We start from the raw sequence: 21,336 nt of genomic DNA, 5'->3' as shown, positions 1-21,336 counted from the left end.
ATGTGCAAAAATTTGCAATATACAGTAAACCAGCAAGATAAATGTGTTCATGGAAAGACTCCAAAATCCAGAAGTGAAGGTCACGTCTTTTAAATATATCCATCCTGAATCTGCAACATTGGCGAGGATGTTAATGTTAGAGCTCTGCTGCAGATCATGCTAGTGTTTCTGCCCAGAGGGCCACCACCTCTACCGCTGATACATCTTCACACACCGACAAGCACAGGAGGACAGGGTTTGATCCATCGTGGCTCGGAGAGGAAAAACTCCCGGATCTAAAACATCCATATTGGTAAGGTGAGGAGCAAAATTAAATAAAAATGTACACTTAGGCAAACTCAACTCAATGTAATATTGTTGCACTCAGGCCGTGATCATCCAAACCAAAGGAAAAGAACATTCATTGAACAATGTAATATTTGACTGTATTTCTACCACAGCGACATTAGTTTTGGCGGTGGTAGACAACGTTTTTTGTTACTGCCAAAGCTACAAATCAAAGAAACCGTTTTCACCAGCACAACCAAGGACTCCAATGATTTTCCCAACCAAGTGATTTCAAACTAACTTTCAAAATGAGTGCTCGGGCTGTGTGTTTGTTCATTTTGAAATATGGTATCTGAGTCCCACTCAGCTTATTTGTGTAAAACCAACAACAAAAGGAATTCAATTTCATGAGATGCTCAGTCACAAAGACGTGTAAAATTACAGCGATATTAAGCACTGTGCTTCCAGACGAGCATCAAAAAAATGTATCCCCAGAAAAAGGTGTTTCATTTTATTCGGAATTTGGGTAAAATAGATGTTACGCATATAGAGTAAAGAAATATATGCACCTGTAAAAGCACCATTAAGTTTACAATTAAAAAAAAATATATATATATATATATATATATATATATATATTTGTGCTTAAGATGACAATGTCGTAATAATGGGTATCAAATTCATGTTAAAAATAATAAAACCTCACATAGGAAGAAACGAGAAGAAGGAACTGAAAAAAACAGGATATAGGATGTAAACAAGAGCAGAAAAGTAACTTCAGTTAACAAGGTGCATAATTGAATATGGCAGCTACTAGCCAGGAGCTAAACAGGAGATTATCTTACAAACGTATTATCGTATGTTCTTCCCTCTCCCGGCACCTTCTGCATATAAATCAGTTCAGTACACAGCTAGATGTGTGAAGCATCCACTTCGAAGCTACAAGCTGAGAGAAATAAATGTGAGACAGATAAAACAGGCGAGAGTGAGTGAGGGAAAGTTGAGCTGAAAATGATGAGACAAAGTAGGAGACAGGTCTAACATATTACAATTATGAAATTATAAAAAATGACACAGGAAGACCAACCAAAGTCACAGCAAGAATGAGAGTGAAGCTGTTGTGGAAACATCTGACAGACGCACTAAGCCTAAAGAGAAGTTTAGGGCATGTTACCTTTTTTTTTTTTTTGATAAATGAAAACATGCCTAACAGGCTAAAAGCTCCAATTGCTGGGCCATGAGACTGAACCTAACCATGCATACCAAATCGATTAAAGGGATGCGATCCAGGCAAACAACTAAAACAGTCAAGTCATTAAACAGCAGGCCTCCCCAGCCCCAACCTTACAGGCTAAAGCCGTTACAAGTGAACTGAAGCCTAAAGTACGAGTTGTTTTTTTTGAACACGCTGATGACTCACTCAGCATGTTATTAAAATGACGTGAATTTGCGGCAGAGCTCGATAAAATAATACAAAGAGTTGCAGCAGATATCAAAGAATTGAAGCCGGAGGAAGAACAATGCCCAATTTAAAAAAGAAAAGTGTGAAATGGTCATTTGTTAAAATGGCATGGCAATCTGCTTACATTGAGGTCTCTGTTGTTCACAGCTTGGTGAGTTTCGGCGGAGAGAATACGTCATATGGTGGTCAGTGCTGATTGGTTAAATGTTACTCGAGAAAATAACCCTAAGTCTGCGCCCATCTGGGATGACAAAAATACCCAATGGAGCGTAGCCAGAACGAATCTATTCACACAGTGAAATCGGGTCTGCTTATAGCGAGATAAAACAAAGTGATAACTGAAATTGTTTGTGGGTGTCCAGTCAACAGTTTTACACGTCTCTTTTATATACTGGAGGCCTATGGGGAAAATGATTTTTGGTCACAGCTCATCTGCTCGTTGTAGTACCATAAGTGGCATATATCCATATCTTTTAACGCATCAATGAGTCTAACCCTAAGCACTTGCCAATTTGCCAATTTTGGACTGGTATTGAGGTTCAGTCTCGTGGGAGTGTGAACAGAACATGTGAAATTTCGCTTCAAAAAAAAAGATTTCATAGAAAGAAAATTATACTATTCACAGGCAAAAAAAATATGTTTTTTGAATCAGTATAGACACTCGGGTGTCATATTGGTACCAGCCAATAGCTGACAGAGGCAAAGATTCGCACCAATGCTTAAATTCAAACTAAGCATACAAATATCAGACATGAAAAACTGCCACCTCTCAAAGAAAACCGAAAAAAAAAAGCATCTTTTTACAGCACTGCATGTCTGCTCTACAACAGTCATACCATACTGCAGGTTTTGAGGTTAAGCTTTAGGGACAACAGATGGTGGCTGGTTGAGCTGTTAGTCAGTGTGTCTGCTGGGTAAACGCCACAGTGATATCAGCTATGGAGGGCCAACTCCCTAATCCAGTATAGAAGGAACACATGAAGACCGCCTCAGCGCACCAACGTTAACAGTCCAATGGATCATCAGCACACCACATGGGCACGGAACACAAGTGTTTGGGCGAGCAAGTATGTCTGGGACAGACACGAATATACACTCACGCATCTCCCTCTCCCCCTGTGGGAAATGTGTGTGCTACGTTGCCATCTGATAGCAGCAGCAGCAGTCTGTTCTCTCGTTCCCTCTTTCTCCCCCTCTCTTTATTTACTCCGCTGCGTTTATTTAACACATAGCTCCCAGCGAGGCAATAAATTAGCACTCAATAATAATCTGACTGATAATTACAGTCAGGCAACTATGCAGAAGGAGGAGTGGGACAAAATGGGCCACTGGCCCTTCTCCGCCACCTCTACGCTCCGCCTCCTCTCCTCCATCCACCGCCTTTACTCTGACTGCTCCTTCTTTCATTTCACACTGGATCTTTAATGTATTTATGTGTCATCACACTGTAATCGTGAAATGTGGTCTCATGTAGCTCAGTTCAGCAAATGAGCAATAAGAGAGAGAGAGAGGGCTTTTTAACACAAAAAAAACATGCAGTATTAAGACAGTATTTAAAATGATCATGTAAATGTGCTATCTGCAACAACAACAAAAAATAAACTCCATAGAATCTATTGAGTTATTTTTGTTTTCTATTTTGTGCTTAAGCACTTATTGAACAAGTATCTAAATCATTATAATATTCTAGATTAGCAACGGATGACAAGTGAGAGCATCCCTGAGATGCTGGTGCAATGTTCTGGTATCAGGACTACATAGTTTTAAGTGTCAAAGTACACCTTGCATTACACATGCTTTGCAAATTTGCCAAATATAATCATTTTAGACAAGCGTATAAGTGCTTTATGTCTCAGAAACCCAACTTTCCGTCTGTCTTCCTTCTTATTTGGCTCATCTTCCCTCACTATCTGACATTGCAGTTGGGGGAAGCTAGCTTTTGAGCCAAACAGCTTTACATGCAGAACCATGTCAGTTCCTGCAGATTACAATTACTGATACAACTGCAGGCTTATCTGTACCTCCTCCACCACCTCCTCCTCCTCCTCCTCTATCCAGTCCGTCACCCACCTCTTTCACGGCATTTCCTTCAATGCCACTCCAGCCAGCTCCCCGTTTCCTCAGCACTCTCCTCACCCTTTACTGCTCTTACTGGTTTTTTTTTCCCTCTTTTTTTCTGAACTAACAATGGAACAAGATCTGTGATTACCTGTGTGTAGGTTTCTAAAGTAATCTTATACAATATGCAATGCCATCACGGAAGCGGCTGATCTTCAGCGACAAGACGAAAAAGAAGTCCTGCAACAGACGGCGTGAACTCCACAGAGCCCCGATCTCAAAGTCAGAGTCAGTGTGGGATTACATGAAGAGACAGAAGACAATGAGACAAATACATTCACAGATGAACTGTGGCAAGTTATCAAAAATGCTTCGAAACAAGCACCTTGAAAAACTGAGTGCAAGTGTACATCAGACAGCTGGTGCTGTTTTAAAGGCCTGTGTCCTGTACTTGTATGAAAATGATTGATACTTTTGTTAGAGTTTGTAAGTTAGAGGAGACCGTTCTGAGTGACAGCAGTGATGTTTAGTTGGTTCTAGTTTTCATTTAAGTATAATCAAGACTCATCTTGGACAGTTAGTTCATGAGGTTGGGGCGACTTTTCTGTACCTTTACCGCACATCCAGGGAATCAGAGGAGTCTCAGAGTATGTCAGGCCTGAGCAATAGAAACTTCCCTGGCAAATTTGATCAAATCCATTTTAAGAAAAATGGAATTACATTGCACGCTATGGTACAGATACTTTTCACGCAATTTAGACGGTGAGAGTGTAACCCGGGGTTTTTTTCTGCACGTACAATTAGGAGATTTCCCCTTAACGCCTCCCATGCAATCAATAGATGCTAACCTGGTGGCTGTGCAAAGACAAGCTTCTGGTTATTGCAGCTCACACAACTTAGGAGATATTGTATGTGGCCAGAAATTTGTTTGAAAAGAGTGAAATGAGGGATTTCACCTGTGAGCAGGCCGCCCAACTAGATCCAATTTATGAGAAGTGCTGCGGCTCACTGACACAGATGAGATTTACTCCCGCATAAACAGGGCAAAATGTATGCGTTTTAAAACAAAAACGTGTTGCTGTGAATGTAGCCTTGATATCAAATTTGGTACTGCACGACAAGACGTTTTTTTGATAGGAGATAGTAACGAAGCAATTCAGCCCGTACCATGAAGGCATCCGAGCTTGGTGCACAGCCCGATAAGTATCTATATGTAGAATATGTCTAAGTGCATTTCTATATTTATAAAACCTTTTGCATGGTACATGTACCCATGAAAGATCAATACATTCTGTATTCATTCAGTAATCATGTTCAAATTGCTTAAGGGACGTAAAAGCATTGAAATTCAAGACAAAACATGTGCACTGAGCAACTCATTGAACCTTTTTTTCACTCATCTAAATGGCATAATAGCTGTGTTACCATATGTCTGACTAAATAAGCAGTCAGAGGGGTACATGATAAAACATCAAGCAATTCAGCAGCTCATATGCACTGCTATAATGAAGCATGTCCCATCTGCCTCAGTCTGTTTCACTCCTATACACGCGTGTGTGTGTGTGTGTGTGTGTGTGTGTGTGTGTGTGTGTGTGTGTGTGTGTGTGTGTGTGTGTGTGTGTGTGTGTGTGTGTGTGTGTGTGTGTGTGTGTGTGTGTGTGTGTGTGTGTGTGTGTGTGTGTGTGTGTGTGTGTGTGTGTGCATAAACACAGCTGTTTCTCTCACACCCATTACCAAAGTCTGAATGAGTTTCCTGAGTGTGCAAGAGAGAGACAGCACTGTCGCTCCATCAGCAGAGAATCGCCAACTGATTACATGGTTTTAGGTATAAACAAGAGAGGAAGGTTTGTCCAATCAGAGCCAACATCTGGCTCATTCCAGCACCGTTTCCTGACAAACACACAGACAGGAAAGAGGGATCCCAGCGCCATCGTGCTCTGAAGATGCCTCGCCACCTCAGAGAACTGTCTATAATTAAATACTAGAAACATTTGGCCCTGTGGTCATGGCTGTAAAGGACTTCATAGTATCGTCAAAGGGAGGACTCTTGAGCAAGATGGATCAAGCAGAGACTGTGTACAGTCCCAAAACACATTTCTTAAGCCTGCAATAACTGATGCACATCATCGCCTTCCCAATTGACATGGCAAACATGTTAACAGGCAGTTTCATATTTCATCATTTAATTTTTCATCATTCATTTGGACTCATGTTTCTGGGCACCTGGCAAACATAATATTCACTTGCCTTTACCTCTGTTTTTGGTTCTTACTGTGGATTGCACAAACTCAAGAGGGAAATATCTCTTTTTGCTGAAAACAACTGCCTGTTGAAGCTGAAAAAGATGATGTCAGCAGTTAGATTGAACCGAAGCAGTAAATCTATGGACGACAGCCTGACTGATATTGGCCTATTACAGATATATTGGCATCGGTAAATAAGTTGGCCAATATAAAAAAAAGTTTTTTAAAGAACATAATACGAAAATGTATTCAGAAGGTTGCCCAATTATTGCATTTTTTTTTTTACTCCCTTGTATCGGTAACAGCCCCAAAAATCCATTATCGGTGGGGCTCTAGTTTAAACCCAGAGTTTTAGCAAAGAAAAACTTTAGATATTCTGTAGACCCGCATGAGACCGAAAGTGCATCACCACTTTTCCAATATCTGCAATTCATTAATAAACATAACATGGCAAATAATTTAATAAAATAACAAAATAACCCTTCTGATGTGATTGTGAATTCAACAGGGTTACCTTGGCTTAGACTTAAAATCTCTAACAAAAGGCCTGATTACGAGGCTGAAGTCTACTGCAAGACGCAAATGGGTTTCATTATTGGGAATTCAGTCTCTACAGCCTGACCCACGCTATTGACTTAAAAAATTGGCCTCAACTGCTTAGATTTTAATAATTCTTTCAGTGCAATATTAAATAATTGGAGCCTTAAAAAATAAGACATGAGGAACCGACAGTACTTTGTCTGTTCCAAAGTGTAATATCTTTGGTTTGTCAGTATGAACATTCTCCACGCTGGAGTATCCCACAGCATTTTAGAGTGGAGACGTGTCACCTCGCCTGAAACAAAGAGTTCCACCACTAAATCATAAGAAATTATTACACTTTTTTATGAAATGCTTACCAATGGAGAATCCCGATTGGTGCTACATTAAACAGCAAAGGGCACATAATTAGAGCTCAACCGATACTGGATTCTTTAAGCCGATGCCAAATACTTTACACAAAGGTATGTAATGAAGGAGAAATGTTTTACAGTTTAACAATATTACGCAATTGTTCAAAATAACATCTGTGCATTTAAACACTGAATCTCAAACCACTCTTAATTACCCCAAGCAGCTTTTTCTACAGTATATTCTACAACAAAAAATACGTTTTTATATTGGTGCATTTCAGGCAACATACGTTGATACTAATATATCTGTCATATATATATATATATATATATATGTATGTAACCATAATTATCAAAGCCGGGGAGGAAAGGGCCCAGATAGGCAAGCTTTTAGCGTGTTAAATAAAAGGTAGGGGCCGGGAAAGCCAGGCAGGTCTGGGGGGAAAGCTTGAGATTCCACAGGAAAAGTTGTACCAGGCTGAGACCAGACATTGTATTGTGGTCGGGTAGACGGCGAATAGTTTATTTCATTAACCTGACAGTGCCATGAGAAGATAATATTGATGAGGCCAATGAGTGGAAAAGAGAAAGATATCACAAACTAGCGGCTGAAGTAGAGTGGCGGAGGTGGAGCACAAGGGTGAGTCCAGCAGAGGAAGGTTGTCGAGGGTTCACTGCGTGGTCAATATCAGCACTATTGTGTGAGCTTGGAATCCGGCGATGACAGAGATGGCAGAAGCAGCTGAACAGGGCAGTCTTTGGATGTTGTGGAAAAGGAATGGTATTGTTGGTCATGTACAGCATGTTTGATCTTGCTGCTTTGAGCAAAGATTATGTTGCAAAAGTATGTAGGCACAAGTCAACCAAGAAAGGTCATCTCTGGTTTGGCAGATAAGGAATAGTAGTAGGGGTCAAGTGTTGCAGGTACGAACTTGTAGTTTTGAGGGAAGATAATGTTGCGGAAGTATGTAGGCACAAGTCGTTCTAGTTTAGATGTTGAATCAGTTGAGCCATGCAGTGTTTTTATGTGTTCCTTATGTGTACTTGTAAACACAGGCTCTACACTTATCCAATGAGTCAGGCAATAATTTGAGATGAGATTTGTCCAATCAAGCTCAGCAGCACTTGATCAACTTAGGAGAGGAGGTGATTCAAAAGTTGTGCATTCATGTTGCAGTGGCTGATAAGAACAGCATGTTGCAGTGTCGATTGGGTTGTTGAATTGAAAAGTAGTAAACAAACAGCCCAGTTAAACACAATCAAGTGTACAACACAGTCTGCAGAGAGTTGAAGTTAGTTTTGTATTGTTTTGAATTTGTATCGCTGGACTTGTATAATCTGTGATTTCTCTGCTAACCAATATCATGGAAGAAATTTGCTGAGGAGCTTTAAAGAATAAAATGCCGTATCTGTGGCATCACTTCCAAACACCGAGAAGAGAGCTTTTTGTGATTGAGGACAAGATCAGCTTCATTTTTTTTTTTTGTCTTTTACTAAACTGTCTATAACCATATATGGGAAATTGTGTTGTAACTGCAAATGTGATCAATACATTTGAGAGTGACCTGCTCAATACAGGAGAATGTTGGAGTTTAATTTATTGAATTTTTGTGACTTTTTGGGGTGCGACTTTTTAGCTGATTTAGTCTGTACGACGAAAGAAAATGGAAATGAAACTGATGTTTGAACAACTCGACAGAAGCGCTGGGTTTAAATTACAGGTAACTAGAGCCCAACTGATTTATTGGCATATTTGGCTTGTTACAGATATATCTGTATCGTGTATATGTTGTCCAATATAACACTTTTTTTTTTAACGGAACGTGATATAGAAAAAGTTGCTTGGGGTAATTTAGAAATTGTTCTTTGTTTGTGTTTTTAATTGATTTTCTTATTGTTTTTTTATTTACAATTATTATAGGTTCACTGTTTCAATGTACTCATTTCATTTTGGACAATAAAGTTCATCGTAAAAAATATCCTGCCTCCAATAGATGTCTTTTTCACAAGTGTTTGATAACCACATTTCTGTCAATATGTCAATAACAAAATGTCTTTGTTTCTTTATATCTGTATCAGCCCCCCAAAAAAATCTGTTTTGATGAAGCTCTACTGGTAACATGCATTTTTATGACATTAAACGTGTTGTTCAGCCAGCAAAGAAATCCAAGTGTACACAAAGGTGTGGATATTCACAAGTACTGAAAAACTCCCTCAGTTAACTGTTGCAAATTTAAATGAGGCTAATTACTTTCTGTGCAACACCACAGCAATAATCTTACAATCCATTTAAAGCAGCCGAGACAAAGAACATCAAAAGCTTTTGGAACATGACAACTTCTTCAGGGCTAAAGTGAACTGAACATTACAATAAAATGTTCCCTGACACTGTGACGCTCTTCAGACAATTTTGATGCAATAAAAATAATGGGAGAGATGAAAGGGCATTGTACAATGAGAGATTAGGAAGAATAGATTAATACGAAGGGACTTGTGCAATAACATTTGGAACTGGTTTTCCAATGAGAGAATTTCAGACTTGAAATTTACCTTGATAACATGCATGATGGGCGCAGAGACAAAGCAGCAGACTGAATAAGAGAGACATAAAGAGGGAGAGCCCCTACTTGAAGCCCATGAAACATGAGATGTGGTTTTGTTGCCATCTAGTGTCAATTTGATAAACTGTTTAACCCCAAATTTAAAAATTGTAACTGACTGAACACATAGTATATCTTTGTAATTCATGTCACTATTAATGATTTACACTGAACTAGACGACCTTTTGACCTTCAACTCTTCACTTTTATCTTTAGTTCTACCGCTGCCATTACAATCCCTCTGTGGTTTACATGAAATCTCGATTTTCAGTTCCTGGAAGTCTTCAGTCTTCTTTAATATAAAACTAGGAACCAGTGGTGGAGCTGAAATTGGCCACCTGAAATATTCACATCTAAAAGTTAGACCACTGGGATCTAGTGGTCAGAGGCAGCTGAGCTTTTGTGTCTTTTTATCCTTTCTACCCATATTGTTTCAATAAGGGGAAGAAAATCAAATGCTCTACAGTCAGCATTAAAGCAAAATCCTACAACTTCCTCTCAAAAAGTATGTTTAATATGAGTTTGTGTTATGGTATTTGTGTTAAGGGGTATTGCATTGATCTGTAAAGTTGAGGGAAACCAGATTAAAAAAAAGAACAGTCAAAATTGGAGCTGCAGTGGCTTTGATATGGCTGGATTTTAGTTCCCACTGTGGGGAGAGCCCAAAAACCACTGGATCCTACATTTCCCATGATCCAACCTGACAGTATCTCTTTCAGGGAATTAACAGGGTGCGAAATCAGTACCAGCCACAAGCCAAAAGTTGATTAAATATAAAAGTGGCTGGTAGTGACACAAAATATGATTTATTATTGAGTGGCTAGTGAATTTGAACTTCTTCTTTTTTTTCTCAGTGGCTGGTAAATGTTCACAGTTTATTTTCCAACCTGGTAAATGGCCACACCTGTAGAAACCCCTCAGTTGGTGATTAAGGCTTTATGCTAAAAATCTTTAGGGTACAAGAAAGAATCCTGATCATCATAAAGCTCATGTGCCACCTAAGATATACATTTTACAGCCTGCATACAACTCCTCATGACGAGTGAACCTAACCTGATCTGTGAAAACTGGTGCCCCTTTAATCTTGTTCCCTGAGGCCCTTTAGGTTTCTTATTGGGCAGTAGTTGGGTAATTGGATGCACGACATTGATACCTGATGGCACCAATTTCCCCCCAAAAAAAGGTTCATTAATCAACAGAACCCAAAGCTATCAGATCAATTTTAAAATTACTACAGCTTAACCACATGAAAAATTCAACACAATTCATCTCAATGTCACATTAAGTCCACGTAAGATGCAACAAATTCACCTGTGCATCAAAGGAGTGTTCCAAGAGCGAGGAAAGCATGGCTGGCATTTTGTATTAGCTGAAGCTCCATCAGAGGAAGTTAAAGGGCAGCTAATAAAATAGGTTTCCTAATTGTTCTTGTGAACAGAGAGACAGAGAGAGGAATTTACCATATGCTAATGTGACTTATAACCTTTTTTTGCTTTCAACTGGTGCCAAAAGGCCATTAATACATTATAAAAAGAGAAAATCCCTTTCAGCCCTTTAGTTCAACTTGCTTCCTTTCTTTCTATTCTCCCATTCCCCTTTCTCATTTTGAAATTAATCTGCAGAAGATTTGCTATTAACAAAGACTATTCAAAGAGTGCGGCACAGTGGGCGAGGGTCTTGGCTGAGAGAAGGAAGAAAGGGTCGAAGGAATGGACGGATCAGGCGGTTCACTGGGAAGAGGACCAACGACAGGAGCAAACGAATGAGGGAGTGAAAGGCGGAGAAAAGATAGAGGCAACTAAATAGCAGATGCCACACATTTGTGTGTCTCTCTCCGACGTGTCACCGTGTGCTGCATAAAGGACCAGAATCACCGAGTAACCTGGAGCATCTTCTCTCCACTTTCCTCACATCTTTGTTCCACACTCAAGGCTAAACTCAGAGCTTTGTTACTGGCTGCAAAGTTATTAGTCACACATTTAAGTAATAACTCTCACCTCCTCTCTTATATCTCCTCCTACTTTCCCTTGGTATCCAAATTCTGCAGGCCACCGGTTACATCCTCTTTCCGTCTCATCCTCACATCTTTCTTGCGCCAACAATTTTCCATGCAATAGTTCTGAACTTTGTGGGGCATTCGTCATACGAGGGGCAATTTGAAAGTTTAGAAACTGTTCCAAGTTACGTCACTTGAACAACGTCAGCACCAATGTTACACTCATTTTTTGTGACCACTGGAAATGAAAATTTGCAATTTCACAAACGATCTGAAACTTGACCAGAGAGCGCACATCAAATCTTCGTCACATTTTTGGGAAACAGAAAGAGGTACCGGGGAGCCAAATGAACTCTGTGTTGACAGTCTGATCCTGGAGGTCAAATTCATGGTTCACAACCCCACAAATGTCCGAGTTGTCCTGGAACCCACCTGGTTGCTCTCCTGACATGACTCGTCTCCTTCGGTCTCGGACAGTGACGTTCTGCCCCTCTTGAAACGCGAATGCCATTTAAAAGAAAAATCCCAACCGGCTCATTGCTTCATTGCCATAAACTTCCTGAAGCATTTCAGGGGTGTCCGTTGCCAATCTTCCAGAGTTTGACAAAAAATCGGGTGTGCACTCCCTGCTCAAGTCAAGTCAGTGATCACACAAACGTGTGCAACAGGTGCTGATGTTAATTAATGGACGTAACTTTGAATATTCACGAACTAAGCTCGTAGTTTTCCCGAGTTCCCTGCACATCTCAGTGCTGCCTTCCATTCGTGCAACAGGAGTGGTTGGAACTATTCAGTACCGTCTTTCAGTCTTTACCCGTTTGCCTTCCAGTAATCATGTACTAAATAATCAGGTACGTCCTTTTATTCTCCTCCTCTACCTTCATTGCCAGCCCCTCACCAAGTGTTTACTTGTCTGTGAAACGTCACCTGTTTTTCCACTCTTCCTTCTCATCCTTTTGTCCTAATTTCAAGGTAATGGCTGGTTATGTATCACTCCTGTGTCTTCTCTCTTTGACCGATGCTGAGGCATGTGTCATTATCATTCTTCCTCCTCGCATCGTTTCTTCTCTTTCCTCCTTGTCCTTCCTGTCCTACTCGTCTAACTTCTCCGATAATTGTTCAAAATGTTAAGTCATCTGTTAACGCTCTTTTTAATCATACTACACTGACCTTTTTCTTCTGAAATACATTCTCATAAAGCAACAAAGCAGCATTACAAATAGTCGCTGCTTCCGTCTCATCCTCCCATTGTTGCTCCTCTCCTCCACCTCCTCATGACCCTTCAGGAAATGTTAAATCACTTTTGAGGACTTCTTTTTCACCATCTGGTTCATTCCCTTCTTTTCTGTTCAGTTCCACAGGAAATGTGTTTCATCTTCTCTCTCGCTCCCATTCACTCCCAGCTCCTCTTCATTCTTCATCCTAACTCTTCACAAAATGTTCCGTCACTTCTTTTTCCTCCTCATCCTTCCTGCTCCCAATTACTTCGTAAATGCTTAATCAGCAGGCAGCGCCATCTTTCATCTTCTCATATGTTCAGTCTTCCTCATCTTTTTTTTTTTTTTAGGGAATATTGCATCACAGTCATCTCTTTAAACATTTCCCTGTGAAATTTTACATAGGCCAGCTGCCAAATGTAGGTTGGTTCTGACCATATAGGAGCCGACTAACGTTGTTGCCATACTGGAAGAGACTCTAAAATCCATGTGAATTCTTGGACAAATATCTTTACAATACGAGTGAATGGCTGCTCTATTGCGCAGGCGTTTATAATGTCTTGAGAAGAAAGTCATTTAATTGATAATAAATCAAATATATGAAATGTACTTTTGAACAATAACGAATATGTTCGCTGTCAATGACCATTGCTATGTGTTTAAACAGACTTTTATTCATGGTGTTCTTTTAAAGCTGCACTAAACTCCTTTATTACATACTATAGCTCACATATGTGTAACATGAATTAAATCATTTGTTGTGATGAAATGTGAGTCATTTAGCTCTGCAGTTCACTTTAGCTTTATACAGCCTTTTAGGTTCTTTTAGCAAATGTTTTGACTTCATGGCCCTCAAACTTGAAGTCCTACTTTTGCTTTCAGTGTCATTTTACATTAAAACTGAAACCGTTAACATAAACAACGACTGGATAGGAAATGTAAAGCCACACATACCTCAATTAAAACATGAAACTAGATCAATAATATTGTCTCGAAACATACTCTATAGAGCTTTCAAATAGAACTTGTAAGCTCGCCGTTGTGACATGGGAAGTTGTGCGCACCAATGAGGGACAAAGGCAACACGGATGGTATCTTGCGTCACCGAGCTAATAAACATCACAATCACTTTAATTTGCTCGGCTCCACAGTGATTCTGCAGAAGCTGCGGAGGACAATGAGCTGTAGATGACGGGTGATCATGCCCTCTGATTCCACAGCAAATCTCATTTGAGTTAAGAATGTGAGCAAAAATCGAGCCACACTTCATGTATATATGGGTATATGTATTCATAGCACAGAAATCAGTAATTACAAGGAGCCCTGAGCATCAGGAGGTCCAGTCCTGCTCAAGCGGTCATTCTGCTCACGACGTCCCTCCAGCAGCTTTCTATTAGTGGTGGGAGTATGTTGGAGTGGAGATAAGACAGACGCTACAGCACGTCTCAACACGGGCGGAGAGGCAGGTGGAAGAGGAGGTGAAGGGGGAGGAGGAGTCACGTGAAACGGGCACCGGCCAGCGTTTACAACAAGCGCTCCCCTTCCCACGCCTATATCTCCAACCCCTGCACCACTCCTATCTGCAGCTCCAGGAAACTCTCAGGGAGCAATTTACCGCTTGCACTACGCTGATAATACTGTCTCCAGGGCAGGAAGGAGAGTGATGGGCTGGGATAGAAAAGAGAGGAAGACAGAGGGAGATAGATGGTGGGGGTCGGAGAGAAGAAATAAAGAAAAGCAAGGAAATGAGGGAGCGAAAACATGGTCAAGAGGAGGAGATAGGGAAAAGAACAGGCGTGTAATAGGTGAAAAGAGGATAAGGAGGAGGAGGCGGCAGGAGGAGGCAGAGGGAGTATCAACATGGAAATTACAAACGCAATCCCAAGAACCAATTTGTGTCTGTGCAAAATTCTCCAACATGTAATTCAACCAGAGAAAAACTCACCAGACTGAATCATGACTTGACCCAACACAAACTTATCTCTTCCCACTGAGAGACACTCAAATTAATCCGCTTTTACACAGCTTTATCACTGAACTCCTGTTAAGGCTTCAGTCAAAAAGTACGAGGATGACTGCTGACCAAAACTCTAAAGGTAGGGGATCAGTGCACACAGACGACAACAGCTCCCCCAGCAGGTCACAAGTGGTCACTGCAGAGGGAGGATGATTTTCTTTTTTTTTCACCAGATCCACCACATCAACTACTAAACAAATTTAAGTGACAAAAATGGCACATTAGGATTCTGTAAACTGTGAATGGCATTCAAAGGTAAAGTAATTTAAGCTTGTAAACTGTAATCAGCCAAACCCGAAGTAGGGATATTTAAATTAAAGATCAGACTAGTCATCTCATGGCATTAAAGTCTTTATGAAGCGGTGTATAGTGTGCTGTTCGATATTGTAAAGGCAGCATTGCACCAAGGAACAAACAGGAAATAGATGCACCACAAAACCTACAACAACAAAGTGCGATGATGACCACATTCACACACACAAAAAAATACTAATTTCAAATTTAATAAGTACAGTATTTTAAATGAGGCCAACTAGAGACCATAAGTATGCCTCTTCCCTCCATTTGAATTGTCTGTAAAACTTAGCTGAAAAAACCTTCCCACTTCCAGCATAGGCATCAGAAAACAGTGTTATTAGATTAAAACTGTGATCATACATCATCCTGCAGAATAAAGCTCAAAAATCATAATTCAGAGAGAAGTAACAAATATTGGCTTGCAAGTACTTCATGTGGTTAAAACTGCAATCAACCCAAAAGTTAGTTGTCAATGCACAAAACGTGTCCTCCACAGGGCACATTTAATGTGCTCAGTGCAAAGCATACCATTGACAAAAGAAATGCTAAAAACCGCATCTATTGTTTCAGGACAAAGAACATACAGACGACGGTAGCAAGTGCATATACGTGTGGGCACCCCTATGTGACGCAGACGTAACTCTCTGGACTATCAGAGTTCAGATGACACACTGATGTGTCTCTGTGCTGCATGGCTGGTGTGTTTTGACTTGACACATATGGGTTTTTACTGCTTTCACCAGTTCAATTTCACATCTTTAGGTGTGATGGGTTTTCTTCAAGGTGACCAGAAGGACAATGTCCAAGTTAAAAAAAAAAAAAAAAAAAAAAAGCAGTTGACCTTCTGACAGTGAGACTCACACTAAACCTTAAACAAATTCAAATTTCTGGATTTGGATTTGCTGCTACTCTGCAGATGAGTAGCATGTTTTAGACGGCCACCGCTTCACGTACTTATGAACTGAAGAATCAGAAAACTGATACTCGTAGGAAAATTGCTTCCCATGCAAAACATGTCCAAAGAATGATTTGTTCTGTAGCGTGACTGGCTTGTGTTTTTGATATTGATCAACTTTAATGTAAATAACATTCTAATTGATTAGTGATTAGCTGCTGGTTGTGCTGATCAACAGTCACATATGAATGTTACCGTGTAAATGAAAAGCTGAAAAACAGAACAGTTAGCTAATTGACGTTGAGACGCATTGCAAGCTTCTCTGCTTTTACTGCTGAAGTTGCAATTGTTTATCAAAACTATTACTGTGGAAGAATTGGCAGCATGTGTGACAGGAAACAAGAGAAAAGCATGAAAATGAGTGCATGTGTGTGTTTGCATGTACCAGTTCTTTGGCCTTCCAAGCCTCCTGGCGTGTGTGTTGTCTTTCCCGGCTCAAGGTTTTCGTCATGTTCTCCCTCACTGCCTCCTTCTCCTTTTGTGCCACCTTGGACAACTCGTCCTTCAGTATTGTCTGCTGGCGTTCATACCTTCAGCACATAAATGAAAAACCAATACTAACATTCATTGCATAATGCCATTAATTTATGCTTTCCACAGTCTTGATCCCAGTTAAATGCCTTAAACATGTTTGTCCACAAGGGGGCAAGGTTAAACCAAATTTCAGACCTGAACCATTTTCAATTCATGAAAGTTGTAACCAAATGTTCATCCTTGTATATAGAACTTATTTTTATTTAATTTTTTTCCTCAATCTAAACCTCAACCTCTTAAATGTCAAGTGATGCCTACCATATTTTTGAGTATTGAGCAGTGCTGGAGAAGTATTTATGATGTACTTAAATATCGATAAATATTTGATGAATTACAAGTAAAAGTTCCGCTTGAAACATATAACTTAAGTACATACTGTATGCGTTAGCAGAAAAATGAAGTTCAGATATGCAGGTTTGGTCTCTCTGACGGATTTATTGTACAAGACATAATTAGATTATTAATAGTGAGTAGCCTGTTAGTGTTGTAGCTGGAGCTAATTTGAACAACTTGATATCTAGTTTTATATATTGGGGGAGGAGATATATCTGAGTTGAGATGATTACTGGAAGAGGAAAGAAGAAAAAGCTCAAATCTGGTTTTAAGTATTGGACTTTTCCTCTAATCTTTGATTTTTGCAGAGACATCAGAGCATTTGAACATTTGAATTTACAGTGTAATGTAGCTATTAATACCCAAAGTTACTTATATCATCCAAGGTGTATGTATGCACATTTCCTTTAACCCACCTCTTCTGTTCCTCTTTAGCGTAGGAGGCTGGTTTGCTACTGGGCTGGGCTCGGTGATGTGGGCTCTGCTGAGGTGGAGAGCCTGGGCTGGCACTGCGAGAGGCACCTGTATGAGGACAAAGTGAAGTCAAGCAATTATAAACTACACCAGTTTGTTTCCATTCATCTGTATAAAAACAGCTAGATGAAAGTAACTGTTTATTTTCTTTTTTTAGTCACTATTTCCACGTTGTTTTCAACTATTTGAGGTTTGACTGGCTTTTTTTTTTAATTGCCTCATCTTGCCAGTTTCTTTTGTTGTAGTTTAATGGAACATAAGTGGAGAAATAGCACCATCAGCTGTTTATCTTGAGGTTTTTAAATTCTTATATTCAATTAACCGTGTTTGGATTGAATGAGCAGAAAAAGATGTTCAGATCACCATTTTTTTTAACGACAATAATTGTCAGCTAAAATTCAATGATGGTGACAATCCTAATGACATGAATTGCTGGCCAAATGGAAATGAATGCCTCATGACTGAAAATGAGTAAAAAAAAAAATCCACCAATGTGACTAATTTATCTTGTGTTTCAACCAATGCATTGTATTCATCAATAAGGTTGAACTGTTTTAAGTCTACTGATTACTATTGATTATTTATGGGATTGATTAGGATTGGTGGGTAAGTAAGACATTACAAACATAGTTTTCAAAACAAAAACTTTATATGAATCAAGCTTCAAAAATGGTGGATTCTACAAAATTAATGCTCATGTTTTTTTTAGCCACTTGCATCTTACAGAAGCAGCTGCTCTCATCTTTCAATCTGACTCCCCCAGTTTGTGACACAGGCTTTCCGCTACAACCCTGTAGTCTCCAGGCTGAGAGAAGATTAACTACTAAGACACGTTATTTTTTTAATTTCCTTTCCAGGACACACACTGCGTTCCCTTGACAATATATAAAAGCACATTCAGCAGCAGCCAGCAGCAGCCTTTGTGTTCAAAGTTTTGTCTTGAGGAAAAGTTGTTGTCATGGAAACAGTGGAAAGGTGCATGATACCTGTGTCTTTCTGAGGACTTGAGGTTGATGATGCTGTACGTTCTGGAGCAATGTTGGCAACTCCTCTCATCCTCTGGAGAACATCTTCGGACAGCTGGACAGAGGGAGAAAGAGCAAAGACAAAAAACCAAAGACTATTACAAATTTAAATCAGTATTAATTGCCTCCAATATAGGCATCTAGTCTGATTAATACATGTATTATTTGATATTGAAACAGTAGTCTTATGTTGTTGTTGTTGTTTAGCCTTTCGGAGGCTATTAAATTGTTAAACCAGCGATATCTATTTTATTAAAAAGAACGGTGAGTATACTGTTGGGAAGTGGTACCTGCTGCATAATCTGAAAAGTTTATGAAAAGAAGAACTTCTGAAAAAGTATGGAAAAAAACAAAAAACAAAGGGTAATTGAAGCTCCACTTTATTTGTGCATGTCTGTCTGTGTGTGTGTGTGTGTGTGTGTGTGTGTGTGTGTGTGTGTGTGTGTGTGTGTGTGTGTGTGTGTGTGTGTGTGTGTGTGTGTGTGTGTGTGTGTGTGTGTGTGTGTGTCCAGGATAATGGTTAAACACAGCTACGCCCAAAACCACAAGAGGCAGCACCATCCTCTGACTCGCTGTTTCTATGATTCACAACATTTGAATGTGGGTCTTCAAAAATGATTCTCTGTAAAACTTTTTGTTTTTACAAAAAAATTCTCAAACTGCTCACAAGTCATTGCATGGAAGTACAAACTCTTAACTTCACTTAGTTGATCTCTTATATTTAAATTGGTGTTATATTTAAAGGTACCTTGAATTTGCTGGAGTGTAAGGGGTTTAATGGTGCATTCAGGTCCGATAGGAGATTTGGAAATTATATACAACAATTGTAAATTTCAAAAAGTAGGAATGTAATGGATGTAGTCATACTACATGCTTACATTTCCAGATGTGTGTGTGTGTGTGTGTGTGTGTGTGTGTGTGTGTGTGTGTGTGTGTGTGTGTGTGTGTGTGTGTGTGTGTGTGTGTGTGTGTGTGTGTGTGTGTGTGTGTGTGTGTGTGTGTGTGTGCAGCATTACCATTGCATTGGTTTGTCATATTACAAAATGCAGACGTGTGTGATAGCACGGGAAGGCAACAGTGTCAAGAGGCAGCGAACAGCGTACCAAACCTCATTCAAAATATGCTCATTTAAAGCCACCATGATATAAAGAAAAGTATCCTCTGCTGCAAACAGCATTTGAGGCACGTAAAACATGAATGCAAATGTCTCTTTGATTTTGTGATACATCCATCGTGCAGCTGACGTGTTTAAATGGAGCAGGAAGTCCAATTTAGCGTTTGGTTCGCATCTTAACAGCGGGCTGAAAGGATTATCGCTCACTGTTAGCAAAAGCCAGACAGTGGCGAGTACGTTTTGAAACGTGTTATTTCTACTAAAGTTTCAACTGCTGGGTAGATGATATGTACGCCGAATTTCTTAGACGACCCTGGGGTTTCTAAATTCAGTTGACTAAGTGCCAATTTGTTTTTTTTATTTGCTGATAAACTAGGCGAGCTTCGGTCTGCACCTTTTTACGAGTGGAGTTTGGCGTAATGAGAGGGGAGGGGAGGGGGGGGGGGCATCGCGTCTTGTTCATCACCTGCCCCGGCTTCCTGCACCCCTTCACACCTTCATCACCTTCACCACCTCAGCTGTTGCTTCACGGTTTGTGGACATGCTGTCCGCGAAGCTCAGAAACGAACTGGCCACACGGTGTTCAGTGTGGCACCGTGCTAACAGTGACGTTAGCACGGCTGGTCAAACGCTCGGCGCGTTAGCATTACCTTGACTCCACGGAGGATCCTGACTCTGTCCTCATCGTCGACACCGAAAGACACTTTTCTGGTCCTACTGTCTCCCGAGCCCATGTCTTCTGGTGTTCAGTGACAGCTGTGCACAGAATAATGTCACTGGCGTGAACTGGTGTTCGTGTCCTGCCCAATGACAGAATGTGTGACAGATGGGTTATTGGTTGCCAGAGTCTTCTGACAGCATCCCCCTCTCGCGGGTTTTTGTGTCCAATTCAGAGCACATTTTCCTCAAAATAGATGAATAAAACGGAGATAGTAACTGAAAATATTCATACGCAATGTATCTGCATGTGCTTTAAAGGTGCATTTGGGTACATTTAAAATGGTTAAATCACTGTTTGTTTACCGTTTTATAGTCAAACCTGGCAACCCGTGTAGTACACTGACGGGAAGCACCCTTGAATGAATGAATGAATGAATGAATGAATGAATGAATGAATGAATGAATGAACTGTCCAGAGCCAATCATCGATCGTATCCTTCCACACATAATACATAATAATAAATAGAAATAAAATAGTTTTATATTTCTGTTTTCATTTACTGCTGTATATTTGTATTAATTTTCATATTTAATACTTTCACTCTAATTTTCTATTGTATTTAATAACTTATTTAAAAATATATATTTATTTAATGTCTTTATTCTGCTTTATTTTGCCTTTGCATTCTGTGCACATAAATTCCCCTAAATCTTTTTATTTCTGTATTTTATTTTCACGTGTCTATGTATTCATGCTCCATTATGCAAAGGACAGGGGCTGTCATTCAAAGTGTGTCATGGGGGTCAACTTTTCACCTGTTGGTTTATCGTTGTTTAGAGATTGACTATACATGTCTTGCTCCCACACCCTTGCCCGGACTAGGGTAGAAGTGTTTGCTTTGCCCCTAAAGCATTCACATGAAAGAGTAAATAGTCCTGACTGACACTTGAAATGACAGCCCCCTCATTTGCATAATGAAGCAGACATTCGGAAGGAAATGTAAAAAAAAAAAAGACAAATATAGCCTAAATAGATAACCTTAGAGAAATAAATAGGGGTGATGCAAAGTAAATATGCAAATAAATACAGAAATGAATAAATTATATGAAAAATTTATAAACAGAGTCACGAAGAATTTAAGGCGAAATTAAATAATGCACATTAAAACAAAAATATGAATTTATGTCCCA

At 39.8% G+C, this 21,336-nt stretch overlaps 1 protein-coding gene across 2 annotated transcripts in view; it reads right to left on the bottom strand.

Moving 5' to 3' along the window:
- chchd6a (coiled-coil-helix-coiled-coil-helix domain containing 6a) overlaps positions 1–20,316 on the bottom strand; it is an 84,816-nt gene extending 64,500 nt beyond the window's left edge. For both annotated transcript variants that reach the window (XM_069694101.1, XM_069694102.1), the window contains exons 1-4: positions 20,136–20,316; positions 18,333–18,426; positions 17,289–17,394; positions 16,391–16,535 (exon numbers count right to left, since the gene is read on the bottom strand). In XM_069694101.1, the coding sequence (XP_069550202.1) occupies positions 16,391–16,535; positions 17,289–17,394; positions 18,333–18,426; positions 20,136–20,219 (429 nt within the window). In that variant the 5' untranslated portion in view covers positions 20,220–20,316. The remainder of the gene's footprint in view (positions 1–16,390; positions 16,536–17,288; positions 17,395–18,332; positions 18,427–20,135) is intronic.
- Between the last annotated feature and the right edge of the window lie 1,020 nt (positions 20,317–21,336).

The sequence above is a fragment of the Brachyistius frenatus genome, unplaced genomic scaffold (genome assembly GCF_029030835.1).
Source record: "Brachyistius frenatus isolate BFR_SWC_R1_liver_20210118 unplaced genomic scaffold, ASM2903083v1 Contig_16, whole genome shotgun sequence".
NCBI classification, from domain to species: domain Eukaryota; kingdom Metazoa; phylum Chordata; class Actinopteri; family Embiotocidae; genus Brachyistius; species Brachyistius frenatus.
Note: the sequence above shows the minus strand (reverse complement) of the source record. Positions and strands in the feature narration are given on the sequence as shown.